This window comes from Podospora pseudocomata, chromosome 3 (genome assembly GCF_035222375.1).
Source record: "Podospora pseudocomata strain CBS 415.72m chromosome 3, whole genome shotgun sequence".
In the NCBI taxonomy this organism is placed as follows: domain Eukaryota; kingdom Fungi; phylum Ascomycota; class Sordariomycetes; order Sordariales; family Podosporaceae; genus Podospora; species Podospora pseudocomata.
The window spans coordinates 4,071,695-4,086,461 of NC_085887.1; the positions used below are offsets into that span (position 1 = coordinate 4,071,695).

General features: G+C 53.9%; 4 protein-coding genes across 4 annotated transcripts; 2 read left to right on the forward strand and 2 right to left on the reverse strand.

Moving 5' to 3' along the window:
* Positions 1-2,467: 2,467 nt before the first annotated feature.
* UTP5 (Small subunit (SSU) processome component) lies at positions 2,468-3,628 on the reverse strand (the record flags this gene model as incomplete). The annotated part of the gene is made up of 1 exon (XM_062889358.1): positions 2,468-3,628. The coding sequence occupies one exon, from the start codon at positions 3,626-3,628 to the stop codon at positions 2,468-2,470; it is 1,161 nt and encodes a 386-aa protein (XP_062745430.1).
* Positions 3,629-3,741: 113 nt separating this feature from the next.
* BDF1 (transcription initiation at TATA-containing promoter protein) lies at positions 3,742-9,423 on the forward strand. The gene is made up of 3 exons (XM_062889357.1): positions 3,742-4,571; positions 5,015-5,690; positions 5,773-9,423. The coding sequence occupies exons 2-3, from the start codon at positions 5,578-5,580 to the stop codon at positions 8,567-8,569; spliced, it is 2,910 nt and encodes a 969-aa protein (XP_062745431.1). The 5' UTR covers positions 3,742-4,571; positions 5,015-5,577; the 3' UTR covers positions 8,570-9,423.
* A 1,294-nt stretch (positions 9,424-10,717) lies between these two features.
* On the reverse strand, positions 10,718-11,305 carry QC762_310590 (uncharacterized protein; the record flags this gene model as incomplete). The annotated part of the gene is made up of 1 exon (XM_062889356.1): positions 10,718-11,305. The coding sequence occupies one exon, from the start codon at positions 11,303-11,305 to the stop codon at positions 10,718-10,720; it is 588 nt and encodes a 195-aa protein (XP_062745432.1).
* A 1,048-nt stretch (positions 11,306-12,353) lies between these two features.
* On the forward strand, positions 12,354-14,689 carry HXT5_1 (hexose transporter hxt5). Its single transcript, XM_062889355.1, has 4 exons — positions 12,354-12,613; positions 12,676-12,924; positions 12,986-14,013; positions 14,065-14,689. The coding sequence occupies exons 1-4, from the start codon at positions 12,600-12,602 to the stop codon at positions 14,475-14,477; spliced, it is 1,704 nt and encodes a 567-aa protein (XP_062745433.1). The 5' UTR covers positions 12,354-12,599; the 3' UTR covers positions 14,478-14,689.
* Positions 14,690-14,767: the final 78 nt, after the last annotated feature.

Consider the following 14,767-nt stretch of genomic DNA (forward strand, 5'->3'; position numbering starts at 1 on the left):
ATTTCAGGGCCTATCTTGAAGGACAAAACTCCTCAACTGGATACACATCATGCCGGGCACGGCTTCCCTTTGAGTACATGCCGTACGGGTTTGCATTCTCAGTGTTCCACACATTCGTCTCTGGACACCTTACACGAGAAAAAGGCACAGTGCTGAAGGAGATTGGGGTAGAAGTTGCGTATCTTGACGAGCAAGTCAGGAAGATGCAGACTGATGGAAGGGTGATCAAGAATGTGTATGGACAGAGAGCAAGCGGGTACAATGGTACATTTGCGCTTTCTGTGCATCTAAAGCCTATGGAGAAGGATGATGCGGAGTTGGGGGTGGCGAGCTGTCCGGGTGCATATTCTCAGCCTGTGATTGAGGTAGATTTGTGGGCCAAGCTAGCAGTAGATGATGGTTACTTGGGAGAAGGGAGTGAGGCCACCTACAAACAGTCATGGGTGGAGGGTCCAATGGTGGAGTTTGACGTTCTTTGGTCATCTTGTTAGCGAAAGGTGGTTGGATGGCCTGCCGTGCCAGTTACTATGTTTGCCCGCCGTCTGAAGTAAAACGTGTAGCGCTGTGGATTTAGACCTTCTCAAACAGATAATGGTCTCTTAGTTATCCCATAGGGCCTTTGGCCTAGGTATCTTTTGAGCCTGTTGGCTGTCTTTGAAAGGGCTTGGGCTAATGTATTGCTTTTTTGACTTTCAGGTTCTTTCTAGTGTCATTTACCTAGCCCGTTTGGTATGGATATGTGTGGCTTAAAGAGATGGCCGCCGTGATGATAGGTAGATCATTGGTTGGATAGAGTGATACCAGAAAGTCAGCCGTGAGAACTGTCGCACCGAGCGTTTGAGACTGTGTAATTCCCGAGCTGCAGACTTTGGCGCTGGCTGTGCTGCAGTGTCTCAACTTGGCCCAGCGGCCTTCTCGAGCTTGGATGCCTCACGGTGATTGGTGTGTCGGATTGCGCCACTATTTTGACATTTCTTCTCTCAGGGGCCACACAGAGGCAGTCAATTGCCGTGGGGGTGCCAAGTCGTGCTGGAAAAGCCGTGAGCTCGAACCAGTCAGTGACAATGCACGTCTAGAAATAAAATATCCCACGGTAATTGCAGGAGAAATACGTCCTTGAGCGCCCATTTCAGGAGGTGGAGGTGGCGGTGGAGGGCTATTGAAGAATGAGTCCCCATCCTTTTCAGATGTTGTGGTCTTGGATTTTCCCTCTGGACAAAATCAGTGATGCTACCCTTTTCAAAGCTCTCCTCAATGTTACTGCCGAGTCATCTAAACACCATAATCACCACGAACTAAAAGTCAGCTCTCGCCAAAAGGGACAACAATGGGCCGAATATCGCAACTAGCTATTTTATGGCTTCTTCACCTATGCCCGGGGCTTTCACAGGATGCTTCAAATACCAGACATGTTCGTTATGATCCTCCTCCATTGATAACCTCAGGGACAATCGCCAAGCCTTCAGGGGTAAGTGGGTCGGCGCTTGTGTTGCCTTTCAACTAACAACCATCGACACAGTCCGCGACACAGTTAGGATATGAAGATACACGATCTTTAAACGTAGAGAAAACACCTCTATCTACCTCGGTAGCAGCGGCAAATCCCTCCGAATCGCTATCAAGCAGCAGCCCAACTCTCAGCACCGGGGCCCAAGCTGGTATCATAACAGGCTCTGCCCTTCTCTTCTTCCTCCTGCTCAGTCTCGCCGTGTATCTTTTCTGCCTCAGGAACAGGAAAAAACAGTCGCCACTCGGTATCAATGCCCATTCTGGGTTAACCACACGCCCCAGCAATCAACACCTCATCAGCAGCCCAACAAGCCAAGCCACGCTCCAAACACCCAAACGCGCCCGAACACCGCTTTCCTTCCCCTTTTCTAACTCCAAAAGAACCGGCCAAGAACAACAGGGAATACCTCTGAGCCCCAGTGCTCTTGACGTCGTTCGAGAGAGGCTAGAGATGGAGTCATTGGGGTTCGGCTACCAGCAAGACAGACGGGACAACAGGCGAGAGGCCAAGAGCGTAGTGGAAAGCCTGGACTGGGACTGGAAGCGGGTGTATGTGTATCCATTTGCCTCGTCGGCATCATCTCGAGGGTCCGTTTACTCTACATCGGAGGATGCGCCAGGGTTAGAACAAGGAAAGATTGGGCCAGGGCTGGGATCTTATTGGGAGGTCAGCAGTCGTGGCAGCAATGGGGGTACTGGCACACCTGGGGGGAGTCGAAGATAGGGGTCTGGCAGCGAATAATGATACAAGGGAAAGACCTGGGGAACTACATGGTTGAGTGATGATGAGGATCGAAGCGGTAATGATAATGATAATCAAGACGGAGGCTGATAAAATACGCAGAGGCCACATCTAGTAGCATAAAGAGCAAAGACGTTTCGTTACATGGACTTTAGGTATCTGTATTAACATGTAAACTAACGCCTGGAGGATATGCTACCACTCTAACCAACCACTCTATTTTCTGCTCCTCAATGTTCTCTGGACTTTGGCTGGCGGCCCAGCATCCTCACCCTCGCTATCATCCTCCTCCTCCTCATCAACGTCATCGTGGTCAACCTCGTCTTCGTCAAGAGACTCGATGGCCGCCAGATCCTCCTCGTCCTCGTCCTCGTCCTCTTCCTCATCATCGTCCTCATCAGAATCCGGCAGAGCACTGTGATTGATGGGGAACTCGTCCTCGTCATCAGCAGGCCCCGCTCTCGGACCACCGTTTGTGAGCGCCTTGGTGCTTTCCTGGCCCTCTACGTAGACCACTTGGGCCTCATCTTGATCCTCGTCCTCTGACTCGCTCAGCTCATCCTTTCCTTCGAGACGATCGCGGTTGCCACCGGCCAGCTTGGCAGATTTCCTAAACTTCAGCTGAGCGTCCAGCATCTCCAACTTGCCTCGAAGCGCCAACAGCGCTGGCAGACCCCTCGCGCGCTCCTCCAAAACACGACTGAGCTCGGCTAACCGGGCAGTCAAATCTGGCTGTGTAACAAGGGCGCCACCGTGGGCAATCATGGTGAACTTCATCCAGCTCATCAGGTTCATGGCACGGCCGGGGCGACGGTGCATGCGGGAGGCAAGCCTGGAAAGGAGTTCGAGAGCAAGGGCCGAGTCCATGCGATTGATTGTGTTCTCTACAATTTTGAGGTCGCTAGTCTGGAGGCACAACTCGAGGAGCTGCGCATCGTTGGTTCGGAGGGCTTGGTTGATAACGGTGCCGAGCGAGGCGGCGTTGATGAGGCCGGCTTGCCTCTGGTGCAAATCGGAGCGCGAAGAAGGGCCAGCAGTGTCAGCAGCAAGAGAGGCTACTACATCGACCGTCGAGTTGCCGCGCACAATATCGCCAAAAGCAGCCGGAGCAGCAGGCTCCGCATCATCCACATCGCCGCCCATGTCCATGTCCATGTCGACATCTCCTTGTGTTGTCTCCTCGGCCACTTGTTCGATCTGCTGCTGATCCTTCACATCCTCGTCGTCACTTGAGAGCTCGATGGGTTCGTCAGGCTGCTTGGACAAGCCGGTGGACACGGCGGCTCTGGTTTCGTCGATTTTGGCCCTGGAGCGTGCCTTTGCGCTGGCCCTGACGACTGGAGCCGCGATGGTCGCGACTTTTCTCTTGGTTGACATGGCTTGCGATCTGGAGTACTTGGGTGACTGAAAGCGGCCAATGGGGAGCTCGATACAGCTTGATATACCAGTGGAGGACTTTGGTTCAATGGAAGGGCCCAGACGAGTGGCCTCAAAGGTTGGATTATTTGCTTTGGCGGTTTGCTGCGATTGAAACCGCAGGCAAAAAATCCAAACTGTAACCAAAACTTTTTTGCGGATCTCCGCTTGGCACGCCCAGCATTGAATGTGGGGTTCTGGTGCAGCTTAGATGGTCCGTGTGTACTTGACAGATTGGTGAGCTTCACTCAGCCACACGCATTTCAGAGATGTAGCTGTGGCTGGTGCAACTGAAGGGCACGGTGTCAGTTGGGCACCGAGTTCTGCCAGTCTACTTTATGAGGGCGTCACTGCTGCCTGGTGGGCAAACAAAAGAGAGCAACGGACATTCTACTGTGTACCTATGATCAAGCTTATCAACGCGACGAAGGGTTTGGAGTCACTCAATTGAAAGAGAGTTGGCGTGGCGGCACGGACGATAGAATGCCCAACCCCAAATCCCGAATTCATCTTTTCGACATTCCATCAAAGGATGCATCAAAACCTCACCAGCAACACACAAACTATCAGATCATGCCTGGAACGCGTCTAGTCATTTATTTCACCTTCAGAAATTAATGTTGGTGACCTGTTTTGCTGGGTCACTGCATTCGCGTCATTATCGCGTATCCCTGTTCACTTAGCGCCATTTGCGACCCAGCACCGCAGCTGTTTCAGCCTGTCGCCTCTGGTCGCAGTTGCCATCTTCTTTTCGCCATGGCCAGGATGGTAGGTACGAGAAATCAAGATTCCATCCATCGAGAGCCGTTGAGATAACGAGATATTGCCGTGGTGTTGGTCCATCCTGGTGAGGGAGCCGAAAGCGTCGGATTGGAAGTTGCTGGGCCTATAGTCTGGTGTAAGTGTAGGTATCCCCCTTTCCACTCCTTTGTGTATGTTGCCCGTCGCATCCGGCGTGTCTCGTTCGGCTCTGCTGCGTATTGTTATCGCATTTTGCCCTACTAGGGCACAACTGTATGGATATTCTACCAGAACGTGATGAATAGGGATAATAATGTTTGCATTTGCTGCTGAAGTATTGATGTTGGTATTGCGGTGGCCTCGTCGAGGGGTTGGTGGCAGGAGAAAATTCAAGAGCTGGGTTCGCACAGAAGACACTTTGTGCCCCCGGTCTCGTGTGCGCACGGTCCACTATAGCTCGGATGTGGCCAATCAGAAACAGGCGAGCCGCATCGATAAGACCAATCAAGCCAGTCAGAGGCGGATCCCCTCCCTTCGTGCTGAGCTAGGCAGCTGTGATAAATAGCCCCGAGCTGCCGACCGGGACTGACATGTGTTTTCACCCAGAAATTTCGAAAAAAAGGTCGCGGTACAAAACCACGCCGAACCCCCCCCAAACTGACCAACCAGCGCCCGCCAAAGCATCCCCAGCCACCGACCATCAAAAGGCCACCCTCCCCGGCTCGAGTTTTTCCACCTCCGAGCAACACTCTCTGGCAAGGCTAGCAACCCCAAGCCTATAATTCTCAGCCTTTACCCCGGCCGACTTTTTTCGCCAAACTGTGAGTGGTTGCCAATTTTCTCCTTCGCTTTTTATCTTTTGGGGTTCGCGATCCAACGCGTGTGCACGTCCCCATCCACCTTGCCCACTCCCCGCCGCGCGCCCAATCGTGTGTCTTCCACCATCCACGTCGTCGTCGACATCTCGCCGTCGCAATTTGGACAACCTATCAGCTCCAATACAATAAACCATCCCATTTATTTCATCAAACGACTTGTCTCTCAACTTGTCCCCCGACGCGCCGCTTCGATACGCTTTGACTCGGCCATGCGTTGCTAATTCAACGACTCCTTGACCTAGCCGATTTCATGTCGCGTCGTTCCTGAATCCAGAAATCCCCAAATCCCGAATGGCAGTTATGGCCACTCAGCAATCAGAAGGCGCGGTTGTTGGCGAAAAGCCTGTCGCCAGCTCGCTGGAGCTCGAGAAGGATGCGCGCAATGGCGGCGCCGAAGTGAATGGGTATGTTGCGGCATTGGCTCCTTCCTTCGGAGTCGCATCAAGGTTTGCATGTCAGACTGGAAGCTGACAGCTTTGCTTCTAGCCACACTTCCCCCGAAGCCCCAAACCACACCGAAAAGGACGAGACCGACTCCAAAAAAAGCCACAACCAAGAAGCTTTCTCAACAAACAGTGCACTGAAAAGCGAGTCGGCCGATGCCAGTGACAAACCAATCCCAGACGTTCCCACAGATGCAAAGGAGGCGCCCAAGGACGCCGAGCCCGTAAAGATGGACGTCGCGACTCCACCCGACACAGAAATGCCGGATGCACCACCAAGTCCAGCTGCCGAGGTGAAGCAAGCCGAGACACAAATCGAGCTTCCAGCCGAAGTCGCTCCCGACACACAATCTGCGGCTCCATCGAAAGAAGACCAGCCAGCCAAGCCGCCCACGCCTGACGCCCTGATCACATCTGACGCAAAGAACGAGGCTCCGACCAAAGCCATGTCCACTTCGGTATCTCCCATGACCAAGACGGCCCCTACCCCCCCAGCTACCGATAAGGAGGAAGATGTGGTGATGGCAGATGCGCAGGTGACCGCCGAGAGCACTCAAGAGACGCCTGTTTTCGCAACTGTCCCGGACGTGAAGCCGAGCATCGAGAAGGATCCAGCTCCAGCGTCGCCCTCCAAGGCATCTCCTCCAAGCGCGACGGCCGATACCAGCATGTCTGACCTGGCTGCGTCTGCCAAGGTGTCGCGTGAACGGGATATCGACAGTGAGGATGAACCAGTTGCCAAGCGCACCAAGGTTGATCATTCCATCGAGGCGAAGAACAATGTCAACCCCCAAGATCGCATGGATGTCGACCGCCAGTCAGCTCCCCGGGCCACACCCGCGCAGGCTGCGAACGGAAGACCCAAGTATCTCAATGACGATTCTCTCAACGACAATCCCATCACAGATTGGCAGAACCGGCAAATTCGTCAAGTTCTTGCAGGTGTCAAAAAAACCAAGGTGGGCGGCAACTTTCGGCAATCGGTTCAGCATCTGTGGCCCATGCTCTGGCCTGATTACTCCGCACGGATTGCCAATCCTATTGATATTTCGGCCATGGAGAGACGCTTGCGTGGGGACGGGCAGAGCTACAAGAATCTTGGCGAGTTCAAACGGGACTTGAATCTGTTGGTGGAAAACGCCGTCAGCTTCAACGGCGAGGCTCACGAAGTGACTGTGCAAGCCAAGGGCTGCCGTTCTGCTATTCTCGACCGTCTCTCCAAGGTCCCTGCCGCTGAACCTGCCCGCCCCGACAAGAAGGACAGCATCAAGCATCACAATATCCGCCATGCCGAACCCCGCTCTGCCGTCCACCAGTCTTCCACCGCCACGCCCCGTCCCCCAAAACCGGCGGCCCCAGCCCCCAAGCCCGCTGTCGAGAACCCTGCTTTTGCCATCCCTCCCGGCAACAACGGTATGCCGCTCATTCGGCGCGACTCGACCAAGGTTGACAGCCGCGCCAAGCGCCCCGTCAAGCCACCTCAGCCAAGAGATGTCTTTACCGACAAGCGCAAGAAGAAGCTCCCCCCCGAGCTTCGGTTCTGCGATGAAGTTCTCACCGAGCTGAGGAAGACCAAGTATTACGATTGCAACGGCGCCTTCCTTCAACCCGTCGACGTCGTCGCTCTGCAAATCCCCACATATTACAAGGTCGTCAAGAAGCCCATGGACCTTTCCACCATGGCCAACAAGCTGCATTCTGGCGAGTACGCTTCGGCCAAGGACGTTGAACGAGACTTTGACCTGATCGTTAAGAACGCCAAGGCCTTCAATGGAGACGACCATCCCGTCACCATTGCCGGCTACAAGCTGCAGAGTCTCTTTCGCGCCGAGATGAATCGTAAGGATGAGTGGCTCGCCCGCAACGCCCCTCCCGAAGTGATCAACACAGCCAGCCCGCGGGTCAAAGACGAGTCCGACGACGAGCCCTCGGACACGGAACCGGAGCCAGAGCAATCCGAGGAGATCACTAAGGCCCAAACCAAGATCACCAGCATCCAGAAACGACTCGATGACGAGCAAAAGAAGCTGTCCGAGATGATCAACACTGGATCGGCAAGCGAAGAGGATGTTGACATTTCTCACTCCATCATCAGCACTTTGCAGAAGCAACTGATCCGAGAGAGGAACAACCTCAAGGAGCTGACTGCCGCCGTCAAACCGGCAAAGCCAAACAAGCCTGCCAAGTCCAAGAAGACGCACCAGCACCTTGGCGGCGTCACCAAGAAGGCCGCTGCCGCAGGAGGAGCGGGCGGGGGTGGCCATCATGCCGCGGGAGCTGTTAAGAAGGGCCCCAAGAGACCGCCTCCTAAGAAGAAGATCAGTGAGGCTGAGAAGGCTGTTATCACCGAGCATCTGAGCGAGCTGGACGGTGTGCCCTTGGAGCGGGCCATCGAGCTAATCAAGAGGGACACGGGACAGGGAGAGAATGAGTCGGGCGAATTGGAACTTGATATTGAGCAAGTCTCCGAGGAGGCCCTGGTCAGGCTCTACGAAATAATAATCAAGGCCCACCCACACTTGAAGGTCGAGAGGGAGAAGAAGGTAGTGGACAAGACTTGGGGCCAGGCGGCGGACCATCACCACTCCAACAGCAATGCCAAGTCCAAGTCGGGCGCTGCGTCGGCGGCGTCCAAGTCCAAGAAGAACAAGCCCATGAGCAAGTCGGAGCAGGAGCGCCGCATTCAGCAGCTCAACGAATTGAGAGCACAAGCTAACCGCAACCAATCCGGCAGTCAGGAGCCAATGGAGTCGATTGAGGGAACAGGCAGGGCCTCAGCCGAGCCTCCCACGGCGGTCAATGCCGACAGTGAGGACGAAGTCGATTCCGAAGAGGACTAAAGAGCGCCGTCACTTGTTCAGTGTGACACATGGCCAACCACTCTACCATCATACCTATCGCCATGTTACCTCTTCTTGGGTTTCTCCAGCATCCACATCATGTGTCGACGGACCTGGCCTTTTATTTTCATCTTGGTACTTGACTTGGCCACCCCGATCTCCGCCGAAGCGTGTGATCTTGGTTACCTAGCCTTCGGCCACACAGTCAACCAGCTCCCTGTCCTGCCATCCCTCATCAGCGCTACCCCCCCGTTTGTGTTTGCCACTTAACCAACCGTTGTCGCCAAGGTCTCTTTAGCCTTTTGGCCTGTAGGAATATTTGTCTGTACCATATTATTAACTTCCACGGTCTTGGGTCGCCGGCAACGTCACAGCACGTTGTGGTCATGCGCGATGGGTTCTCTTGCTCACGGTTACCACCAGAGCTTTGAGACGGCCAACATTGTGGCCATGATTCACCGTCGCACCATGGCGGGGAGTAGAGGAATGAGATGGCAAATGGCGGCGTGTTTCCTCCTGGCTCCTTTGGAGCAGTTGAAACCTTTTCGGAGCAACTTTGCTCACTCATCGGGCCCGGATGGGCGGGGAAATGTCTGAGTAGAGGTGGGGTTGTAAACCTTTGCAAGCTTTGCTGTCATTGGACGGAGATCGGTTTTTTCAGCATATCCATCACTGATATCTTACCGACGACCCGGCAGCCGCAGCTTGGGGCTTAGCAAGAAAAGCAAAGGGGAGTCATGGACTTTTTTTCGGGAGCAATTTTGCGCTCTTCCTCAACAAAGCCTCACTGGGCCGTCTGCTTTTTCCAGCAAGACAGCGAAGTGGAGGAGTGATAGCGGAGCCAAGTCCTCGTACAGGCAAATTAAGGAAAATTGAAGGACTTGCTTCCTAGGAATCTTGTTCACCATGTCGCGTACATGTGTATGCGACGCTTGTTGCGTTGAGCTTGTTGGTTGTCATGGCGTGTCGTGATGTGCCGTCCAGTAACGTGATTTGTTTGTTGTCTTTCTTTCCAGTGGACTGCCCTAACAATACCAGGGTTCTCAGCGCCGCAGAGGAACTCTTTCGTAAAACGGCCGTTGGAGGAAATGTCCAGTGGCATTAGCCAGGGGGTGGCGGGCTTTGGCGGGTGGCGAGTCGCTCAAAATGGGTCTGCTCGTGGTGTCTTTTGTTGCGATGTCGCAAGCCCTCAATGTCCGTAGCATCTTCGCTGCGAGGACTGCGCCTTCTTGGTCATGCCCACCGTCAACATGTTGAGCAGGCCACGAAGTTCGCAGACAAGTGTTGATGGCAAGGCGGGAGCAAAGTGTGGGGGAACGACGGGGCGGAGAGCCACCGCTGTGGGCGGGTGGGCGACAGGAGCTGGCAAGCAGACCCTAAAATTCGGCATCGGCGGATAGGCAGCTTATTATCTGCTCACTCGAGGCAGGGGACAGAGGAGCCCTGGGTCTGGTTGGGGAAACAAGCAGGTCAGTATAATATTCAGCAAGCAGAGAACTGGATTTTTCCATACCTTGATTACTCCAAAGCTGTGATGCTGGATGCTGTTGGGAAACAAAATTGCCCACCGTCGGTTGGTGCATCAAATTGCTGTCCGTCGCAGATAGCGTAGATGGGTCCCGAGATGCCCTGAACAGGTAGGTAGTGAACACATGGTAAAGAGGGGGAAGAGAAAGAAGGTCAAGATTGATGGCATGATATATTCAGCAATCAATTCGTAGTGATCCCCTCTGGCAATTACCCTGGCAATGTTGACCGAAAAGATAGGAGCTGGTCGGCTTCGTGGAGTGATGCTGAATGTCGGGTGATGCCCTGACGTGTCTGGTGCTGGGCTTACGGTGGGCGGCAAAAGTTTCTCAAGAGGGGTTGAATTTGTTAGTGCAAGTCCAGGAAATGGGACGAAACCTTAGGCAGCCTGCTCCAGTGCTCGGTTCTTGGCCCGATAAAACTCGCATTCCAACCACCAAAGACACCATTTCCGCATTTTCAACCTGGAACCAACGCGTTGCGCTCCCACGCCGTCTTTTAGCACTCCCGCGGCGTGGTAACCAGCAACAGATGGTTTCTTCACATGATGCTGATCTGTAACAGTTCAAGTCCGAGACAACGGGGCGGGTCATGGTCATTTCTTCTCTGCTCTACTACTCCTCAGCCCAGCACCTTGTCCTCCCCCCTCAGCCTTCTTCTAGCCTCCATCAAGGCCTTCCCCAGTCTGTTCTCCCCCCACCACTCCCTATCCACCGGCCCCTCCACCACTTGCTTCTCAGTGAAGCCAATTCCCCAGATCCGGTCGTTGCTTGCTGCCTCGACCAACTCTCTAACGCCTGTCCCCAATAACACTCCTCGAAGTCTTTCGTTCTGCCCAAACTTGGCCAGGTTCCCTCTCACCACCACATCCTGCTTGATCTGATCCCATTCAGCATCGTTGAAGCCTTTTATTTGTCTTCCCAGTCTCTTTTGCGCCTTTGGGTCGGATGTCGCCAGGATCTTCTTTGCGATGGCGAGGTCCTCGAACTGCACCGCTTTGAGGTACATCATGAACTGTTCGGCGGTCTTGAACTCTAGTTTTTGGGCTCCATCGATGTCGCCTGGGGGTGGTTTGGTAGTTACAGAGTAGATTTCGTCGACGGAAACGCTAAAGTGGCAGCTGTACCACTGAGAGAACTCGCCGTAGGCAGCACCCGTCAAGTAGAAAAAGAGCGGTCTATTGGGGTTGTCGTTGGTGAGCTCAGCCATCTTGTCTGGATTTTTGGTGGTGGTGTGCTGTTGAGCCTCAAGCAACTATTGGTGTGTGAACTCCAAAAGCCTTGGGCTTGTCAGCTTTTTTATGTTGAGAACTGCTCATATGAAATGCAGGGTGACAACGGTGGTGACTCTACGCCGATACTAGCGCCCATGTTAGTGTTTGAAGACTACGACCAAAAGGGCCAACCGAAAGACCAAAATTGAGTGCGCATTGCGAGACACCCAGCCGTGGTGATTCCACACCGACAATAACGCTTGTTGGCAAGTATCAAAGCTGGAGATCAAAAAGTCCGGATGCTGTCGTGACAGTAGCGTGGGTAGCAACCCTAACCCGGGCGTTGATCATTCTGGAGACTCGTTGCCCCCCGGCAGTCTGCCACATGCCTGCTCTTTGCTACATTCTTCTCTGCGAAGATGATTTGGCTAAAAAGACCCAAGATCTTGCGCAGGGAAGAGCGTTACGGGGTTTGAGAGTCTCTTTCTGCAACCATTGAATATATTCCCAAGCTGGGTGCTATGTACGAAGCATCAGTCCTGGTTGATCGAACCTCAACGAATCCTCCGGCAACAGGGCCAACCACCACCACAAAAAGAAAAAAGTCTCATGACCTGATATGACGCCCTCATCTACTCCGTACTTGCCCTCTCTTTGTCCAGTCTCAAGGCTCTCGTCCCAGCTGACGGACGCCCAGGCGCTAGGTGGGCGCTGCACCCCAGGGATTTCTTGTGGGGACGGCAGCCCCGCAATATTGCGTCACCGACAGGGGTGAAGGGTAGAGAGGTGGGGTCCGATTGGACGACATCCCATCCAAACCACCAAACATTCCTCCTTTTGCTTCCCTTGGGCTGGTGGATGATGATCCTCAAGTCCCTTGTTTCTCCCCATGCAACCCCCAATCTTTGGCATGATGCCGTGGCTTTTCTCCATTCTATTCGGCCCCTTTCAATTTTCACTCAGGTCAAGCACCCCAATGCCGCTTTGCCGCATAGTAGAGTGCGTGCATGGTGCTGCCGCTGATGGATGATGAATACCACCATCTGCGGCGGTAAGCCCGTGACATCATCGGGGAAGAGTACGATCGTCAACCCTTTTGGGTCAGCCTGTCTCAAGTGATGGATATATTCATGAGGATCCGCGCCAGCGGCTCCAAAGACATTTTCGAGAAAGTAATTCTGTGTTCCACTTTTGGTGATCTCTCACCCACACCAAGAATCTGTGTTTTTCTTCTGTGGTGAAAGAACTAGTGGTGAACTGACGACCAGAACGACGAGCTGAGCTGCCAAGATGCTCGGAAAGAAGTGAGTCTCGAGTTTCATCAATCCATCTCTCGATAGGCTACCTATACTGATAATCCTCCAAGGTCCATACGCGTCAATGGCGCCGACTGTGGTGTTGAGGCCCTGATCCTCGGGGCCATCACCTCGATCGGCGGCTTTCTTTTTGGCTATGATACCGGCCAGATCTCGGGCATGCTGCTGTTCCGAGACTTCAAAGATCGCTTCGGTCAGGTCGACACGCCGGAGGGCCGAGACTTTCAGCCCATCATTCAGTCCCTGCTCGTCTCGTTGATGAGTATCGGTACACTCTTGGGAGCCTTGAGCGCTTCTTAGTAAGTTCTGTCGGTTGCAAAATCAAAAAGCACCAGTATGCCTAACTGATTCTCTATGCAGCACTGCCGACTGGTGGGGCCGTAGAAAGAGTCTCACGTTCGGTGTCGGTGTTTTCATCATCGGCAACATCATTCAAATCACCGCCATGAACCACTGGGTCCACATGATGATGGGCCGCTTCGTGGCCGGCTTGGGCGTCGGCAACCTCTCTGTCGGTGTTCCCATGTTCCAGTCCGAGTGCTCACCCCGAGAGATTCGTGGTGCCGTTGTCGCCTCGTACCAGCTCATGATCACGTTCGGTATCCTCATCGCCAACCTTGTCAACTATGGCGTAAGGGAGATTGAGGACCAGTCCGCTTCGTGGAGGATTGTCATTGGGCTGGGCATCGCCTTTTCCTTGCCCCTCGGTCTAGGTATCTTGTTGGTTCCCGAATCCCCAAGATGGCTTGCCGCCAGATCCAGGTGGGACGAAGCTCGTCTGTCACTGGCGCGTCTTCGTGGCATGAAGAACGACCCTCAACACCAGCTTGTCGAGGACGATATGGTGGAGATGAAGGGAATTCTTGAAAAGGAGCGTGCTGTTGGCGTCGGGTCCTGGGCCGAGTGTTTTGTGCCAAAGCCCAATGGTGTGCCCAAGCAGGTGTACCGTACGATTCTCGGCATCTCGCTCCATTTCCTTCAGCAGTGGACCGGCGTCAACTACTTCTTCTATTATGGCGCCACCATCTTCGAGTCGGCTGGCATTGAAGATCCAATCCAAACACAGCTCATTTTGGGCGCTGTCAATGTGGCCTGCACCTTTTATGGCCTATATGTCGTCGAAAAGTACGGTCGTCGGTGGCCTCTGCTCATCGGCGCAATTTGGCAGGCGGCGTGGCTCGCTGTGTTTGCCTCGATGGGCACTGCGTTGGATCCCGAGAACAACCGGACTTCAGGTATCCTCATGATCGTGTCGGCCGCCATGTTTATTGCCTCCTTCGCTGTCACGTGGGGGCCGATCTGCTGGGTCGTCATCGGTGAAACCTTCCCTCTGCGCACCCGTGCCAAGCAGGCCTCCTTGGCCACTGCTGGCAACTGGCTTGGAAATTGTGAGTACTCGGCCTCCTTACCCAAAGACACGATGCTGACATTGTTCTCAGTTATGATTTCCTTCCTCACGCCCCTTGCAACCGATGGCATTGGGTATGCCTACGGTTTTGTGTTTGTCGCCACCAACATCGCGGGCGCACTGCTGGTGTACTTCTTCCTCTACGAGTCGGTCAGTCTCAGTCTGGAGAACGTCGACACGATGTACAGCCAACCCGATCTGAAGCCCTGGACGTCCAAGAAGTGGATGCCCCCCGGATATGTCACACGCATGAATAGAGACGAAGACTTCTTCCACAACGACGGGGCTCAGCATGCCAGCGGAGTTGATGATTTGGATGACCGGACCACCGCTGTACCAAGCGGCAGGCCTAGCCGGGTGGTTGATGAAGAAAAGAAGGCCGACGGCGTCAACGGGCTGGGAGCCACAGAGTCGAGGGAAGAAAGGGTCAACCGGGCGGTGTGAAGGTTTTGAGGGGTGTGTAAAAGGATTGTTTTCTTTCTTGCGGCCGTATGCACAGTGGAGTTTGGGAGCGCTTGGAGTACCCCATGTTTTTGTTTCGGTTTATTCTTTGGCGGCATGAGCTATGAACTATGAAGCATGATGATGATTCTGACCATTTGAGCACTTTTCTGTGTGAATTGTGAAGATTGACGGGTAACGGGCGGCTGGAGGAGGAATGGATGGGATGATTCCGTGACACAGGTTTGGACTGTTGGCATGACACAAGAATAATGCCAAGACAAGATTCATTT

What these genes read in the sequence shown, in the direction of transcription:
- HXT5_1 (XM_062889355.1), top strand. An exon ending in GGAGCCTTGAGCGCTTCTTA is followed by an intron (nt 12,925 to 12,985) that starts GTAAGTTCTGTC and finishes TTCTCTATGCAG; the next exon opens with CACTGCCGACTGGTGGGGCC. An exon ending in TGGCAACTGGCTTGGAAATT is followed by an intron (nt 14,014 to 14,064) that starts GTGAGTACTCGG and finishes CATTGTTCTCAG; the next exon opens with TTATGATTTCCTTCCTCACG.
- BDF1 (XM_062889357.1), top strand. Translation starts at nt 5,578, where the DNA reads ATGGCAGTTATGGCCACTCAGCAATCAGAAGGCGCGGTTGTTGGCGAA. An exon ending in GGCGGCGCCGAAGTGAATGG is followed by an intron (nt 5,691 to 5,772) that starts GTATGTTGCGGC and finishes CTTTGCTTCTAG; the next exon opens with CCACACTTCCCCCGAAGCCC.